This window comes from Anomaloglossus baeobatrachus, chromosome 11 (assembly GCF_048569485.1).
Source record: "Anomaloglossus baeobatrachus isolate aAnoBae1 chromosome 11, aAnoBae1.hap1, whole genome shotgun sequence".
In the NCBI taxonomy this organism is placed as follows: domain Eukaryota; kingdom Metazoa; phylum Chordata; class Amphibia; order Anura; family Aromobatidae; genus Anomaloglossus; species Anomaloglossus baeobatrachus.
Window position 1 is genome coordinate 151,151,143 of NC_134363.1, and position 18,873 is coordinate 151,170,015.

The window sequence follows — 18,873 nt, forward strand, 5'->3', positions numbered from 1 at the left end:
CACCCCTTACAAGGTAGAGCTGTAAGGTATTTAAGTAGTGTTCTGAGATAATAACTATTTTTTGTTGGGTAATAGAGTAGTGCTATAAGGTAATAAGCTAGTGCCCTGAGATAATAATCCAATGTTTTCAGGTACTAGGTCATTGCTCTGAGATGATAAATCAGTATTCCGCGATAATAAGTCAATCTTGTGAGATAATAACCCAATGCCTTGAAATAATAACTGTGCTGTATAGTAATAATATAGTGCTATAAGGTAATAAGCTAGTGCCCTGAGATAATGACCCAAAGTTTTCAGGTAATAGGTCAATGCTCTGAGATGATAAATCAATATTTTGAGATAAGTCAACAAATCAACCATAAGCGATAATAACCCAACGCTTTGCGATAACTGTAAGGTAATAATCTAGTGCCCTCAGATGGTTATAGAATGCTTTCAGGTAATAAGTCAGTGCTCTGGGTTTAAAAGTTACTACTCTGAGGGAATAAGTCAGTGCTCTGAGATAATAAATGTGCTGTGTGGTAATAAGGTAGTGCGGTAAGGTAATAAGCTAGTGTTAGGAGATAGACCACTGGTTTACTACCGCAAAGTAATGGCAGATAATAAGCAAGTGCTGTTAGGTAATACGCTAAGGCTCTGAGATAATAAGCCAGAGTTTGGCATAATGAGTTATCATTTCTGACCAGCAGTTTTAAAGAGGTTCTTACAATATTATAATCTTATAAACAGTAACAATATTATATGTTTTATATATTTTATATAACACAACAAATACACATAAAGCCATTTGTATCTTGGGTCTGATGATCATCGAGCACATTTCCCTTTAATAATGAAATACTGAAGATGTCGGAATTAAAACTTTTTATCTTCTTTTATTGCAGAACTAGAAGAGTCTTCTCTGTCCGTTAAGAGCGACATGGCGACTATAGTGAAGGTGATGCAACTGCCAGATTCAGGGCTGGAAATTCGGGACCGGATGTGGCTAAAGATTACCATATCTAATGCGGTAATTGGTAGGTCGACCCCCTATGATGTAACAACCTCATTGACAATCATTACTCTATACTATTCCATTGTGCATGAAACTATGGAAAGTAAAATTTGAAAAGTAAAAATATATAAACAATTTACTTTCTTGTCAAATTTTTAAATATATACCGTATATATGTGTGTGTGTGTGTGTGTGTGTGTGTATGTATATACACTATATATGTATATATATATATATATATATATACATACATATATATATATATATATATATATATATATATATATATCCACATGTGTATGTATATATATATATATATATATATATATATATATATATATATAAAATATGTACGTAGAAACAAATAATCCAGCAGGTACATGATTGTGGTCATGAAATAAATGGGGGAAAAAACACATGGCTAAAAAAGTATGTTTTTTTTATTAGAATTACATATATAAAATATTGTTTACGTAGTTAAAAACCACATAAGATAATAAATACCAGCATACTTGGCAACCTACCAGTGCATTAAATGTAACAGACTCCTCAGGGGATTATTCTTCATTAAACCCCTGAGGAAGCAAAATCATTATAGGCGAAACACATGTTGTGGATTTAGGCATCTATGGTGACCTTGTTTGTGAGCATTATACCATTGTTTGTGGGCATTTTTATTTATATATACATCAGAAAATGCCCTTACCCATGGTATATTGTACTCAAACAAGGTAACCACACATGTCTGCATCCACAACTTGTGTTTCGCCTATAATGATTTTCCTTCCTCAGGGGGTTAATGAAGAATAATCCCCTGAGGATTCTGTTACATTACATGCACTGCTAAGTTTCCAAGTATGCTGGTATTTGTTGTTGTTTTTACATGGTTCTTGACCTATTAAACAATATTTCATTAGATATATAATATATATATATATATATATATATATATATATATATATATATATATACGGTGTGTGTGTATGTATATATGTGTATATATGTATACACATATATACACACGTGTGCCGAATGCATTGAGCTTCTTCTTTGAAGAGGACAGAGCCAGCAGCTTCAGTGTTGTGGATGTAATGGTGCCACTGTCTAATGTTTATGCTGCTTATCGATGGGCAGCAGGGGGCCTTAACATGCAATGCAGGGGTAAGTAAGGGGGTTTTAGAATTGATTAGGTTAGAATACATCAGTTTAGGATACTTTTTGGAATAATAGCCAGGGCTGTGGAGTCGGTAAGCCAAACCTCCGACTCCAACTCCTCAATTTCCCCAACTGTGACTTGAACTCCCGACTCCCTCATACATGGGTCATGTTTAAGTGATAAATTTACTGTAGTAAAATGGTAACATCAGGCTTGTCATCACCATTATTAAAAAATAATCAAGCTGTTTCGATAGAACATAAAATATATTTATTGGAATAAAATCTTAGAACACAAAAAACATTAATAAATTGTAAATAGGCAACACATTATTCTGTAAATAGGCTACCGAGCATGTGCATAAAGTGCAGCACAGATTTATCTCAACTAAAATCCTAGATCCATAGATCAGGAATAGAACAGACATTTATAGGACATTTTATAACTTTCCCAAATTGTTATGAAAAAAAAGTATTCCGAACATATTGCATTGAATCTCTGTACCCAATTTTTTATATAATTTAGGCGTCAGAGTCAGTTTATTTTATGCCGACTCCACCAAAATGGACATTGACTCCGACTCTACAGCACTGATAATAGCTAGAAAAGTCCAAGGGAAGGGCTTAGATTAGAAACAAGGGGGTGGGAAGTTGTACTGAATTGCTCCGCCATACTGTGCTTGGTTTGAACATTCATTTTGTGTTAAATTATTTATATTAAAGGGGTTGTCTCGTGGTGTCAACCCTTTTCCATATGGCTTATTCCAGATGGGTAGATCTCGATGACTGTTCATTTTTTCTATAGTGATCACTGTTTGACCTGACAATAATAAGATGCACAGTGATGAGACAATCCCTTTAATATGTATTAGATTATCTAATTAAGATTAATTTGGTGTTTGCACTGTAAAGTGGCACAGGATATTTCCTAGATGGGAGGTATGTATCACTGAGGTGGCAAACCTCTGTGATGTAGGACCCGGAGAAGCAGCTTCCAGCACATATAGTTCTCAGAGGTGTTTTAATGGACCTGGATTTTGGATCCAGGTTTTAGGAATAACCAGAAGAGCTGGGTGGGACTGGTCGTTCCATATCTCATATTCAGCTCAATTAAAAGACAGGTGTCTGTGTGGACAAACCTGTTGTGCTGGTCAGTCCTGCCCAGAGTCGGGCTAAATCCTGTGTGATCCGAACCGCTGTATGGATTATTTTTGTTTTGCGTCTGCTTTATGCCGGAAGGTTGAACATTTTGTTTTTGGTGAAGATTTGACCTTCGATAAATCTTCCGATTTGGACAAAGATACCTCCAGCCTGTGTTCACCGTACCGTATGCCGAGGAGTGCAAATCCCTGCAGCACATACATCACGGATTACCCTCTTTAATGTGCTGTGACGATGATCAAGTGTTAAATAGTGTGACCAGCAGTAATTAAACTCAAACTCCATAAGGATCGGTGTAACCGAGGAGGGGGTAAAGGTTGTGGTGTATCACTTACATGCCCGGATCACTTTCTGCTTTCCTCCTTTGCGACGGACAGCTGTACATGTGTGATTATTTGTCACTGTGTGAGGTCTATTGTAAGCTAGTAAGAATACAATGGGGTTCCCGCACATACCAGCTCATGTGTATTGTTCATTGCATGGTCGGAGTAATTATCCTCTTCTGCCTAGACCATTACTTCTGAATATAAACTAAACAGACCCATAATTACCATACCTGCAGCACTGTATACACATGTATCCACTCCCATCAGTCCGCCATGATATGATCTCTCTTTCACAGCTTAGATTATATATTGCATTGGAGGAAAAGTGGTACCTTCCAGTAAAGACAATTCAGTGTAAAAACACGTTGGAACACTGGTAGACCTTGTTTGGTCAAGGTGTGGTGAAGGGAGTGTACAGACACACCATGCTGGTATCCAGATCAGAAATGGAAGAGAGGGTCCATGAGGATTGGGCTCCAGTACCAATTAAAAGGCTAAAACTGTCACGATGTGACTGCAGGATAGCGAGGGACAGGGGACTCCTATACTGTCCCTTCCGCTAGGGGACCCAAGGCTATTCCTAACTTCCAGATTACCTTTGATGGTGGAGATGCTGGAGTCCTGTGCCTTACTATTCTCCTAACCATCACTAAACTATTTCCCCCAGGGAAGGAATGTGATGACAACACAGATAAAGACAGACAGGGAAATACCAAAACTTAGACACATTGCAAACTCACAGGAATAAACAGTAAGAAACTAAGGAGAAAAGGAAGATAAGTAAGGCAAAAGGACAACAAGGGTTAACACCACAACCACTCACAGCACTAAAGTACAACCAACAGTAAGTCTGGATCACAACACCTCACCAGACCAGCCTAGAGAAGCTATAGCTGGCATTGGTGTACTAGTCCAACCAGCATATATAGGAGGGGAGCAAATGTGACTGGCTCCCCACAGTATGTGTTCAAAGGAGTCTAACAAGCAGCCCAGCAGAGATTAAAGGTGGTGTCACACATAGCGATGCAGCAGCGATCACGACCAGCGATCTGACCTTATCAGGATCGCTGCTGCGTCGTTACATGGTCGCTAGTGAGCTGTCAAACAGGCAGATCTCACCAGCGACCAGTGAGCAGCGCCCAGCCAGCAGCGACGCGTGGAAGCGTAACTAAGGTAATTATCGGGTAACCAAGGAAAGCACTTCTCTTGGTTACCCGATATTTACCTTAGTTACTAGCGTCCGCCGCTCTCACGCTGCCAGTGCCGGCTCCCTGTTCCCTGCACTCCTAGCCAGAGTACACATCGGGTTAATTACCCGATGTTTACTCCAGCTACGTGTGCAGGGAACAGGGAGCCGGCACTGGCAGCGTGAGAGCGGCGGACGCTAGTAACTAAGGTAAATATCGGGTAACCAAGGAAAGGGCTTCTTGGTTACCCGATGTTTACCATGGTTACAGCTTACCGCAGGCTGCCAGATGCTGGCTCCTGCTCCCTGCTCGCTTCAGTTCGTCGCTCTCTCGCTGTCTCACACAGCGATGTGTGCGTCACAGCGGGAGAGCAACGAGCAAAAAATGAAGCAGGACATTCAGCAACGACCGGTGACCCCACAGCAGGGGCCAGGTCGTTGCTGGATGTCACACACAGCGACAGCGACGGGACGTCGCTGCTACGTCACAGAAAATAGTGACTTAGCAGCGACGTTGTTGTCGTCGTCGCTATGTGTGACACCAGCTTAACTCTTGCTAGCCTGCCTATGAACTACAGGTCTGTGAGTCGACACCCGAGTCTGCCTGCGATGATCACAGATATCAGGGAAGTTAGCAGGCAGAGTGCCAGAGTCTGTAGTCTCCACAGATCCTGATGCTGCCATGATGGTCGGATGTTGGTAAAAACCTGCTTATGACAAAAACATAACTTTTATTGTATAATTAAAAACATGGTGAGAAATAAGAGATGAATTAAAAAAGATTAGGATGAATCAGCTTACACGTTTCAGGTTAACAACCATTATTCAAAGCTATGAATAAGACTTTATCTCGAAACGCTTAAGCTTATGGATCCTTAATCTTTTTGATCCTTCTGATTTTTCTTGCCTTTTTATTTTTTTAATTGCACAGTAAAAGATATGTTTTAACATCTTTTCATTGTTGCTGGAGCCCAGTCCTCATGAACCTTCTCTTCTATTTCTGACATACATATTGCATTGCAGGATTGCTGTATGAGATACCGTCTTCATACGCGGATAGAACACATATTTATTATAGTCTATAGGGCTGTGCACAAGTCCATGTTTTTTACAGACCGCTTATCCGCTTTTGATCCTAGTGAAGGGTCAAACTCACCCTTTTAAGTCAATTTTTCCATAAAAAAATGGACAACACATTGACTCCATCCATGCTTCAAGGCTGATTTTTACTCTAGAAGCGTGAAACTTTTTTTCCCCCATATATGAGAACAGATGCCAAATTGTAGGTAAAAACTAGATACAGTGGTGTAACTAGAGTTCGATGGGCCCTGATGCAAAATTTGTACCTGCCCCCCCGTTATGTTGGTCAGATGTACAGTATGTATACATTTGGTGTTCTAAATCCTATAAAGACATACAGGTCCCCCCCCCCCATTATGTAGTAATGTCCCCCATCCTGTTCTACTGTCACCCATCCTGTTTTAATGTCCCCCTTCCTGGGCTGCTTCCTGGTAAATATGTCCCCCATCCTGCTATATAGGCCCCTCATCTTGGTAAGTCTCCCATCCTGGCATATGTGTCTCTCCATCGAGATATATATGTCCCCCATCCTGGTATATATGTTCCCCATTCTAGCCCACATCCTGGTGTATATATAACCCTATCCTGGTAAAAAGTGTCCCCCATTCTAGCCCACATCCTGGTCTATATATAACCCCATCCTGGTAAAAATGTCCGCCATCCTGCTACATATGTCCCCATCCTGCTATATGTCACCATCCTGATATATATGTCCCAATCTTGGGCCTCTTCTGGTATCTACTGTCCCCCTTTTTTTCTGTGCCTAACAGATGTGTAGTGGAGCCATGTTTCTCCATGCAATAGTACTGAGTTTGACATCTTGTCTTTAACGTTTGGATATTATGTAGGAATCATTGCAGTGTTACACATTATGACACCCATGCCTGATTTAGTTTTGGTTGATCTCCCCCCCTCAGGTGCCGATGTTGTAGACTGGTTGTACACTCACGTAGAAGGCTTCAAAGAGCGTCGAGAAGCTAGAAAATATGCCAGCAGTATGTTGAAGCATGGCTACCTCAGACACACCGTGAACAAGATCACCTTCTCAGAACAGTGCTACTACGTCTTTGGAGATCTGTGTGGTAGTAAGTACCGAATCCCCCCTCCTTGTGCCATTTAGTATAGTAGTGAGAGGAGTTTTGATGGATCAACGGACCCCAACAGTTGGAATTTCAGCCACCACTCTCAACATGCCCTGACAGCCCAAAGTTGGGGTTTTGCAACCACCAAAAAGTCACTGTGATAAATGCAATGACTATCAATGGCTGAATGTTACAATACAGAAATGGCGTCCCCAAGCCTTAGTATCCCATTGCTCAATAGATGATTAACTATTACTACTAGCTGTCTCCTCCCGGAGGATCCAGCACATCACTGCATTATACAACTGACCATTCATTTCAATAGGCCCTGTGTAATGCTTTATTTCTCCTGCGGGGGCACTGCAGGAAAACTAAACACTTGCTGCCAGGTTCCTCTGCAGATTGCAGCTGATTAATGATCAGTTTCTCATAGGGATCAGTTTAACAAAGTGGAAAGCCCTTTAATATGAGCTTTGCCAGGTCAAAAGTGGCCAGTGTTTTCTCTTATTTATTTCCGCTGCTTCCCTGATTATTCCACTTTTTTCTTTTTTTAAATCCATCAGGGATATGGATCTTTTTATTTAGTGCTAATTTTGATGGTCTTTATCAAGAAGGTATGGTTCATGGGATAAACAGGGCGTCATTATACTTTTAGACAATAAAAATGTGCACAAAATAAAAAAAACCATATCTCTGATGGATTTTAAAAAAGAAAAAAAGGGGAATAATCAAAGGAGCAGCGGGAATAGAGTATGTGCTAAAACTGGCAACTTTTGACCAGGTAACAGGTTCTTTTTAATATTAGCTCTGTGCCCTTAAAACGTTAATAAGTAGAAGGTAGCCATTAGATTTTTAGACAATAAAAATTTGCACTAAATAAGAAAATCTGTATCTCTGATGGGTTTTAAAAAAGAAAAAATTAGAATATTTAGAGGAGCAGCGGGAATAGAATAAGTTCTAAAACTGGCAACTTATAACCAAATGACAGGATCTTTTTAATACGAGTGCCCTTAAAACCTCAATAAGTATAAGGCAGCCATTAGACTTTTGGGAATAAAAGAATTCACTAAATAAAAAGGCCCATATCTCTGAGGATTTTAAAAAAGAAAAAAGTGGAATAATCAAAGGAGCAGCGGGAATAGAATAAGTGCTAAAACTGGCAACTTTTTACCAAATGACAGGTTCTTTTTAATACGAGTGCCCTTAAAAACTCAATAAGTAGAAGGTAGCCTTTAGACTTTTAGCAATAAAAATTTGCACTAAATAAAAGGGTCCATATCTGACGGATTTTAAAAAACAAAAAAGTGGAATAATCAGAGGAGCAGCGGGAATAGAACAAGTGCTAAAACTGGCAACTTTTGACCAGGTGACAGGTTCTTTTTAATTTAAGCTCTGTGCCCTTAAAACGTTAATAAGTAGAAGGTAGCCATTAGATTTTTAGACAATAAAAATTTGCACTACATAAAAAAATCTGTATCTCTGACTTGTTTTAAAAAAAGAAAAAAGTAGAATATTTAGAGGAGCAGCGGGAATAGAATATGTACTAAAACTGGCAACTTTTTACCAAATGACAGGTTCTTTTTAATACAAGTGCCCTTAAAAACTCAATAATTAGATGGTAGCCTTTATACTTTTAGCAATAAAAATTTGCACTAAATAAAAGGGTCCATATCTGATGGATTTTAAAAAACAAAAAAGTGGAATAATCAGGAGCAGCGGGAATAGAGCAAGTGCTAAAACTGGCAACTTTTGTCTAGGTGACAGGTTATTTTTAAATTACGCTCTGTGACCTTAAAACCTTAATAAGTAGTAAGTAGTAGGGGAATTATGAACCCCATCTAGTAGTAGGATTAGTGTGTTAGATTGGCTTGTATGTTGGTACTGCACATACATCTTTTGATTCGATCTACACAGCAATGGGACACTAGAGAAGGATTACCATTTTTATTTTTACATGCCCGTCCTTTTGCCTATTTCTCCGTCTCATCCTGTTGCGTGTCTGTACAAAGAAGAGCCCGCTGGTTATGGTTTTGTCATGTTTGGGGCAAACGCCATCACTACACCATGCGCTGGACATCAGGGTTCTTAACCTGTGCTGTAGGGACCCGTGGGCTGTAGGATCCTTCTTTGATTCAGAGGTTTATGTAGTTGGCATTAAATACACCCACTTGTAAATGACAAATGGGTAGGACACAGATTCATCATTACTTATAAAAGACCAGGTTGGTTAGACCAGTAACTGGTCCCCATACACATTGGGAAAAAGATGCCAATTACAGCGGGATCCACCAATGTACAGTACATAGGGACCTCCTGACTGTTCCCTGACAGATTATGACAGGGGACAAAAGGAATGGGCTGTTGGAATGTAATTGCCTGATCCTTTGTTTTTTGGGGGGGAGATTAGCCGCTACTAGATGATTCTCTCATAGAAAGCACAAAAAGGCACGTCTGTGCTGTTCATCCCTTTGTATGGAGGTGACAAGAGAGATGACTGTCAGGTAAATGATCATTCAGGTGCTAACTAATGTGTATGGCCAACTTAAAGGCACTCTGTCAGCAGGTTTTTGCTACCTCATCTGAAAGCAGCATGTTATAGACAAAGAGATTCTGATTCCAATAATGTATCACTTAGATTACTGGGTGCAGCCGTTCTGACACAGAATTTTTAGATTTAGCAATGCAATAGAGCAGAAAAAGCTATCCCCACCCATACCTGGCTCTCAGTAGTGATTGTAAATTGACAGAGATGTGTCAATCAGAGGAGGGGGAGTGCGTGTGACATTGTAGTCCAAGCAAGCATAAGTCCTGCTGTTTAAAGGGAACCTGTCAGGTGTACTATGCACCCAGAACCATGAGCAGTTCTGGGTGCATATTGCTAATCCCTGCCTAACCGTCCCTGTATCTAGTAGCATAGAGAAAGAAATCTTTAGAAAAAGTATTTCTAAAGATCCTTTATGATATGCTAATGAGCGCAGGGACTAGTTGCAAGAGCGTGTTTTCCGCCAGCTAGTCCACCCTCTTATGTTAGCACGCCCACAGGAGCGTACTAACATGCTATTTAATGCCCAGCGTCATCAGCAATGACGCGCATACCTGTCCACGGTCATCGCGTCCGACGCCAGGTTTAGGGTCAGTGCGTATGATCAGAATGCCTGGCACTTCCGGTCATGTGCACTATGAAGCCAAGTGTATGCATGCCGGCTTCAGAGAGGTCTAGTGCGCATGACCGGAAGTGCCAGGCATTCTGACCATGCGCAACAGACACAGGTACGCGCGTCACCGCTGATAACGCTGGGCAATGGGCATTGAATAGCATGTTAGATCGCACCTGTGGGCGTGCTAAGAGGGCAGACTAGTCGGGGGAAATAAAGCCCTTGTGACTAGTCCCGTCGCTCATTAGTATATCATAAAGGATCTTTAGAAATACTTTTTCTAAAGATCCCTTTATCTATGCTAGTGTATACAGGGATGGTTAGGCCGGGATTAGAGATATACACCCAGAACTGCTCGTGGCTCTGGGTGCATATTGGACCTGACAGGTTCCCTTTAAACAAAACATAGCAAATAAGCAACAGATCGGACCTTGACAAAAAGGCATCCCTGAATTCTATGTGTTAATCCTTGCAGCATGCTCTCTACAACTTACATAGCAAAAACTTGCTGACAGATTCCATTTAATAAGGTGTTTGGAAGGATAGAGACAGCGGAAGTTCTTACAGAAATGCCTATTTGATCATAGGTTGAAGTATACAAATGCCATGCAGATTCCCTAGAAAGAAAAGGGGTATTCCCATTTATTAATACTACAGAATATGATTAGGATACTCTATACCATTACAGTTAATAGGAGCCAAACGTCTAGGACCCCTGCTAATCCTGAGAATGAAGGGTCCACCAATTATACAGGGACTTACAAGTGAATGGAGCTTTGTTGCAGTTCCATGTGCAGCGGTTGGATGGGACAACCACTGAGCAGGAAGGAGCCACAGCACCCAAATTTTCTGTGATACATGGGGGTCCCACCACTGTGACCTAAATTAATCAGGAAAACAGGGGTCCCTTATCTCTTGGTGAATGTTTATGGAATGGATAGACATAGCTATTGTGTGCGGACCCAACGCCATTAAAGCAAAGGACAACCAGTGCTCAGACACTAATGAGTTGTAGACCCGGGAACACCTTTTGGACTGGGGCACACTATGAATAATATATGTCATACAAACTTTACAGCTTATTTTATTGCCCCGGGATTAACAAGGTTAAGAACCCACGATCAATGTGAAGCAGCGTTGTGTTCTGTCTGCCTTTGTGGTCCTTTGTGATGTTGCCATATAACCCATCCCAGGACATTAGTGAACCCAGCACCTGGTTTTTCCTCCTCCATTAATAGACGTAATTAGCCTCCATATCTCCAATAAACATTCTACAATATTGTTTTTGTTTTCATTGCCTCAAAGAGTAGAGGCATTGGACTTGAGTAGAATGGCGCCCATGAGTCATGAATTTATTGTGCAATTACATGGTATTCACTATTGGCGGCCTTTATATTTTGGCCTCGCAGTTGTAATGTAGGACCATGTATACATCCAGAAATAACTGATAGTCCTTTGTATTTGCTTATCAGATGTGGCAGCACTGAATCTTAACGATGGGTCCAGTGGGGCATCTGATCAGGACACCCTGGCTCCCCTCCCGCAGTCAGCTGCTCCCTGGCCTATAGGTCAGGGATATCCCTACCAGTATCCTCTAGCACCACCCTGCTTCCCCTCGACATACCAAGAGCCCGGATTCAGCTATGGCAGTGGCAGTGCAGGAAGCCAGCACAGTGAAGGTAAGTCCTAGCGGCCTCTCCAGTGCCCCATTACCTTTTTTCGTTGTTGCCTGTGCTTTGTGCTTTTTTTTTTTTTTGCTTTTCTGTCGCTCATGCATGACTTTTCCAACGTCATACGCTTCCACTGTGTAACCATTCGTGTGACTTGAATCCACATCCATTCCTCAACTCCTAATGGATCAGTACTGCCCCCTGTGGTCGGATGAAGCCACGCATTGCTCTCCTTGACAATGCGCACCATGGGCAGTCTGTGGTGCATCCCTGGTTATGCCGATGCACCGGGCATGAAAGCAGCATGATCATTGTGATCAGATTGGAATAACCTTCCTCTATTTCAATCAGGGGTGGAAAAAAGGTTTCTTTAAAGTTTGCATGAGCAAGGCAGACCAGACTGCAGAAAGGAGACGAGTCGTTAGCGGGTGTGGTGGCACAAGATTAAAAAAAAACATGGCGCCTTTGTTACGGACACAGCGCCACACCTGTCTGAAGTGAGTGCAATCCCTGTGGATAGGTGTGGTGCTGTTTTTGGAAAAGGACGCCATGTTGTTTTTTTTTTTAACCCTGTGCATTTTTTTTTAACCCCGTTATTCAGGTGTGTGTTCTTCGACAGTACAATAAGAAAATAATCTGCTCCTTTATCCCCTGCTGTATCCTCTGCAACTAGTAACTGTGTTATTCCCTTGTTTTGTGCTGAGCAAGCATTAGACTGAAGGATGCATGGAAGGAATGGAGGAATCTAGGTCATCGGTAAGATCACTACTTTGACCTCAACACTAGAGTCCAAGCATGTCCATTCAGATATCCTGTGGTCCTTCCGTCACCCTCCTAAGACCATTCCCACCCCCCACCCCCAAGCAACCACAGATGCCAACCATCCTTTACTAAAGAGCAATTTAATAGTAAGAAACCCAATATAACTACTCCCCTAAAGCCTGATTTAGGGCAACACACCCTTACTATTGTCCTATTTGCAGTAAACCCAAGCACGGTCCTGTTCAAGTGAATTGGGCTTGCTGTAGTTCCCTATACAACTAGGCGGTGGGGCACAGCAGGGCATAGAAGACTTGGGCAGGGACACAGGACTAAATCAGGATTGCAGCCCCATAATTAACTGCATCAGTTCACGTCCAAGAAGTTAGACCCCCCCACCAATCAAAAAAATTGGGAATATCCATTTATTGCCCAATTGGGAATTCACATTTATTGATTCCACTGAAGGTTCCGTCTGAACCCCCCAAAAAATCAAAATTCAAACTTGGCCTCATAGAATCCAGAGATTGTAATTATCAAATGAGTTTAAAGCATGCAACCCTGGACTCTATTTAATGGCAATCTGTCAGCAGGTTTTTTTTCTATGCCATCTGAAAGCAGCAGAATATAGGGGCAGAGATCCTGATCCCACTGATATGTCACTTTGTGTACAGTTGTGATGAAATCACAGTTTTCTCTGCTTTAGATCTAACAGTTGTTAGAATGCTGAGCTCTGTATAATTCCGCCCACATCACTGATTGGCAGCTTTTTGACAGTGTTTACAGAAAGCTGCCAATCAGTGGTGGGGGTGTGGTTAAACCAGGAGGCAAGACACCTTGTCCTGTATATAATCACTTGCTGATAAAACACTGATTTAATTGAAATAGCAATATACTGTATATCCTAATAAGTGACCTGTACCTGAAATAAGGATCTCTGTCCATACTTCATTACGTAGCAAAATCTGCCGACAGATTCCTTTTAAGCTTATTTTTGGGTATCTCTTTCCCTTTGAAGTAGGGAATAATAGCGCAGTAGCCTACACTATTGTATTTAACTTCAAAGACAGATACGGACAAAAAGGGCTTATATTGAGTCCACGTAATTAGAACATATCCTTACAAATTATCACTGTAATAGCACTGGTCTACATATTTTCAAGAGTTGTCAGGTTCGGTTATGAAATGAGCCATTTCTTAATGATTTTCACCTCCTGAATTCAAATCTGACAATAACATTTTTAGTTTTCTCTTGTTTCTATGATATCAGGGTTTTCCTTTTACTGCTGCACATAATTTATGCATAACAGTTTCAGTATTTTCAAACATTATTATTTTTGCAAATATAAAGATGCAGACATTTTTTTGTTATGCCAGTTTTCAACTAATGGAGAAACTCCTTATATTGAAGAAGCTTACGAATCTGTGGTCCAATGAAGACTCCTTCCTTTATCTTTTCTTCACTAAACCTTGGAAATTTATACATGAATTTTTTTGCATTTTTATCCATTGCCTTTACAAAGTTCTTCATTAAAGTCAACTTGATAAGCAATGGTGGTAACAAAATCTTATGTGGGTCAACAAGTGTTGGATGAAGGACATTTTTACTCCCTGGCTGTAGTGAATGTTGAAGAAGCTGGTCTCTTTTATAGTGGATGTTCTCTTCAACTCATAGAGAAAGCAGCAGGACTTTGTGTATCCACCCTCGAGACCAAGTAAGAGGGCAACCACCGCTAAGTCACCCCAAAGGTGACACCAATGTCGGTCATAGTCCAGGCGCCTCAACAGCTGTTTCTTGTTATCTCAGGCTTCTTTCATGTGGACGGCATAACCAAACAGAATCGAAGGTAGCACATTGTCAATATTCAGCAAGATGGCTTTTAGGCTTGTTTTGGATGAATCCAATGAAGAGCCTCCATTCCTCTGGATTATGATCTTCAGAGCTTCTGTGACGCCCTGGCCACAGGGTATTGTGCAATCTGCCCTTCTGCACAGTATCCACCCTCCTTGGTTACAGATCCTGGTCCTTTGGTGTTGCTAACAGCTTATGTGACGCCCTGGCCGGGCCAGGTAGTCACAAATAGGGCCCCGCATTACACCTTCCCTCACAGGTAACACACAGCTAACCACAAAACGCTAGTCACCCCCCTCAGGGCTTGATAGACACACCAGGGGGCGGAACCAGGCGGTTGGAAGACGCCCACCTAGGAGTTTTAGACAGCCTGGGGCGGGGAAAAGTCAGTAAAAGTTCAAACAGGGAGTGCAGTGGTAGAGTTCAGGGAGAGTGGAGGTCAGGCCTGTGTCTGAGGCCTGAGACAAACTGACAGGTACCAGAGTAGGAGCCCTGGTGCCTTTGGCTAGGAGGCAGATGGCGGACTCCGTCTGCAGGAGCTGGGAAGACGGCTCGGTGGAACCGAGGTGGAGCGGGACAGGGTTGTAGCCCGCCGGTACCGACCCGGGGAACCGACACGGAAACCGGAGCACAAAGGGGGGTACTCAGACCCTGAAGCAAGGTCCAGAAGCGACTGGGGGCTAGCTAATTAACTGATTGTGGCCAGGACTAGAGGCCCTGTCCCACCCAAAGTCCCGACTGAAGGTAACAGCCCACCGAGGGGGATAAAAGGCCACAGCCACGGCTCAGAGATCCCACAGGCCAGCGTCTGCGGGCAAAGGGCTCCTTAGGCAACCACAAGCCGGGAGCTGACTCCTGAAGTTGCAAGCGCAGGCAGTCCACCATTCTAAACAGGTGCAGGAGAAAGAGACCACCAGCCGGGTGGGGGATCCAGAACGCAGCTGGCTGCGGGCACCAACCACCATCACCTTGGTTTACCAGAGACTCGTGTGTTTTCTAATAGTGAGTACACCAGCACCCTGCGGTCGCCCATCTCCCTGCATCGCCAGCCTCCAACGGGTCCCGGGGCCACCATCCCTGCCCACGGAGCGGTTAACAACTTGCTGCACAACATCTCCCCCGGGTGCCCCGTAACTGCAGCGGTGGTGTCCAATATCACGACACACCGTGGGTGGCGTCACGAACTCCGTACGGCTCAGCCCGTACATATACGTCCTAAATCCACCATCCCATCACTACCCCTTTTCATTTGAAGTGACCGTGAGGCCCCCGGGTCCGGAGACCCTCAAGCCACCCACAGAAGGGCCGGATCCGAGCAGCTCGGCTGCTGAGAACGGGACGGTACACCTCAAATTTCTGGCGTCACGAACAGGATACTTACCCATCCACTTACCTGGTGAAAGTGCGCCTTGTATTGAAGTCAGTGGTGATCTGTTGAAAAATTTCCAGAAAACGCCATCTTGCCGCCATCTTTTGGCGCGAAAATTCCCACCCTGGGTCTCCTTCCCCGAGAAAGGTCGTGAAACTGAAGCCCCGCCCCCTGGGAACACGGCCGTAAAGCAAAGCCGGAAGTCGGAAAACGAAACTTACCGGCCAGAAAGAGGAGTGCCAAGAAAAGACCAAGGTGGAGAAGCAGGAAGATGTCGGCGCAGAGGGAGGCTGGCGGAGCGGTGCCCGCCACCGGAGTGGCGGGGCCCAGAAGTGGTAGGGGCGGAGTGGCTTTTGATGCGGAGGACCGGAGCCCGAACCAGTTGCCTGCAGGAACCGCTGCCTGGCTAGAGCAGGAGTTGGCGAGATTCTGCGTCCGGATAAGGGTTCAAACGCGGCAGCAGGTGCTCGACTGGAAGGCGGACGTCCGGAGGATGGTTGCCGTGGTGTGGGCCCGTGAACAAAGGGTCGCATCAGCCGTGCTGCGCCAGGATAAAGCTACGCAGGCCCCTGTGTCATCCCTCATTAGCTGGCAGCTGGAGCCTGCCAGTACCGCTACAAGTGAGCCCCTTGTGGCGCAGCTCCTGGAAGAAGCGGTGCCGTCCACGATTCCACCACCATTCCCGTTGGAGGTTCAGAGCCCGGGGATGTACTGCACCTGGATGGGGAGCCCGATGTCCCGGCCGAGGATGGAGCAGTACGGCCCTCTGCAATGGTAACAGCACCATGTAAGTTAACCCCCAGTTTACAAGTTTTAAAGTTGAAAAGTTTTAAACAAAGGACTCACTCCCGTTATGCAGCCTGACCTTTGTTGAATGTCTCCAAGTTACCGGGAGATGCCATCCTGCATACAGGGTTGAAGGAAAGGAGGATCTTGTCTGACTTGTTGAACACCACTGCGGTCGGAGCCTCAGAGGGCGCCATCAGGGGTCGGAGCCCCTGGTGGAAGACGAAAAGATGAGTTGGAGTAAGGACAGTTCCCGTTGATAGAGCCCGGTCTGGAGGAGTAACCGTACCCGCACTGCAGGCAGTGGAAGACCGGGTCTTTCTGGACAGTGTCGCCCGTGGATGATGGTGGCATTGGGGACCCGTGCTGCCCTGTGGTGGACTGAGGGACAGTTGCCAGAGGAGGCTGTACCAGCAGACCACCACCCTTTTCATCGTCCTGGAGTCTCCGGAGAGGCTGGTTGGAGGAAGGGCCTGCGGCAGAGTAGACCGAGGTCCCGTCACCATGGCAGCCGGTGACTACACTCCAGGTCAGGGGGGCCTCTGAGAGAGACTGCCGGGTAAGGAACTTATTACCCGGCCCGTGTGGGCAACACCCAGACCCGAACCCGTTTCCTGGACTGGGGAAAAGGGGTGCTGACCTGGTTTTTAGAGGCAGCATCAGGGCTAAGTTTGCTTGGGTGGGCAAAAATGAAAAGGACCCGGTCCCGTCCCGTTCCCGGTTAATAAAATGTTTTAATGCAACGTTTAAGTAAACTGCCTCCCGTAAGGGAAGAAACCAAGCTTTCATATAATGTAAATATGTTATTATAATTGTAAACATGTTTTATCTCTTTTCAGTTAAAAAGCAAAAATAAACCGGTGGTGGTCGGACAGCCCTCGGACGGTCTGTGTTTAACCACGGGGGAGTGTGATGCCCTGGCCGGGCCAGGTAGTCACAGATAGGGCCCCGCATGACACTTTCCCTCACAGGTAACACACAGCCAACCACAAAACCCTAGTCACCCCCCTCAGCGCTTGATAGACACACCAGGGGGCGGAACCAGGTGGTTGGAAGACACCCACCTAGGAGTTTTAGACAGCCCGGGGCGGGGAAAAGTCAGTAAAAGTTCAAACAGGAAGTGCAGTGGTAGAGTTCAGGGAGAGTGGACGTCAGGCTTGTGTCTGAGGCCTGAGACAAACTGACAGGTACCAGGGTAGGAGCCCTGGTGCCTTTGACTAGGAGGCAGACAGCGGTCTCCGTCTGCAGGAGCTGGGAAGATGGCTCGGTGGAACCGAGGTGGACCGGGACAGGGTAGTGGCCCACCGGTACTGACCCGGGCAACCGACTCGGAAACCGGAGCACAAAGGGGGGTACTTAGACCCTGAAGCTAGGTCCAGAAGCGACTGGGGGCTAGCTAAATAACTGATTGCGGCCAGGACTAGAGGTCCTGTCCCACCCAAAGTCCTTACTGAAGGCAACAGCCCACCGAGGGGGATAAAAGGCCACAGTGACCGGACGCACAGGGCACACAAGAGGTCTCTACACATGATGCTTGCCCACGCATAGGTCTTCTTTACATGTCATACCGCAGTAACCTAAAGCCCTCCAGGTATCCATACTTACCGGATTTTTGAGGTATATAGCCCCGGACCCCATTTAACTAGTGGATATTACCCACTGTTTTCTGCCATGTGCAAATGAGCTAAGAGTTAAACCAGATTCTCTGACATCCACACCTTATCCGGCCAGCAACCTGCCACTCAGTACCCCAGCCTAGGGATTGCTTGACATCCTGCCACTCATATACGGGTACCAGAACCAGATTGGTTTTACGCTCTTACAGAGCCTAGCATCACTCATGTACCGCAGAATATCCCTGTAGATAAATCCTAAAATATTGATGAGACCCCATCGTTGTCTCAGGAATTTACCAGTCCATCCATCAATAGACAAATTACGTTTTCACATGAGGTACTGTCTCTACCAGTACCGTTATCTTATCCTCTTGCCCTTCTGGGAACCACCACTCAATCAGTCAGTCTGTCCGACCAGATGAAGGCCGAGACGATGGCCGAAACGTTGTCATAGGCGGACACTCTGCAACTGTATCATCTTTTTTCAATAAAAATTCAAAGAGACATTCACCCTCCATTTTTTTGTGTGTGATTTGCAATTGGGAAATAAACGGTGTGCCGGAGCTACCTCACCTCTACAGGAGAAAGACAGAGACCACCAGCCAGGTCGGGGAACCAGAACGCAGCCGGCTTCAGGCACCGACCACCATCACCTTGGTTTACCAGAGACTCGTGTGTTTTC

General features: G+C 44.4%; 1 protein-coding gene across 5 annotated transcripts in view; it reads left to right on the top strand.

Moving 5' to 3' along the window:
- The window catches only part of DVL1 (dishevelled segment polarity protein 1), a 286,231-nt gene that overhangs the window by 256,644 nt on the left and 10,714 nt on the right, over window positions 1–18,873 (top strand). For 3 of the 5 annotated variants that reach the window (XM_075328394.1, XM_075328393.1, XM_075328395.1), the window contains 3 exons: window positions 885–1,016; window positions 6,820–6,987; window positions 11,612–11,818. In XM_075328394.1, coding sequence (XP_075184509.1) covers window positions 885–1,016; window positions 6,820–6,987; window positions 11,612–11,818 — 507 coding nt within the window. Of the gene's footprint in view, window positions 1–884; window positions 1,017–6,819; window positions 6,988–11,611; window positions 11,819–12,517; window positions 12,566–18,873 lie in introns of all 5 variants that reach the window. The other 2 variants (XM_075328398.1, XM_075328396.1) reach the window with 2 other exon arrangements.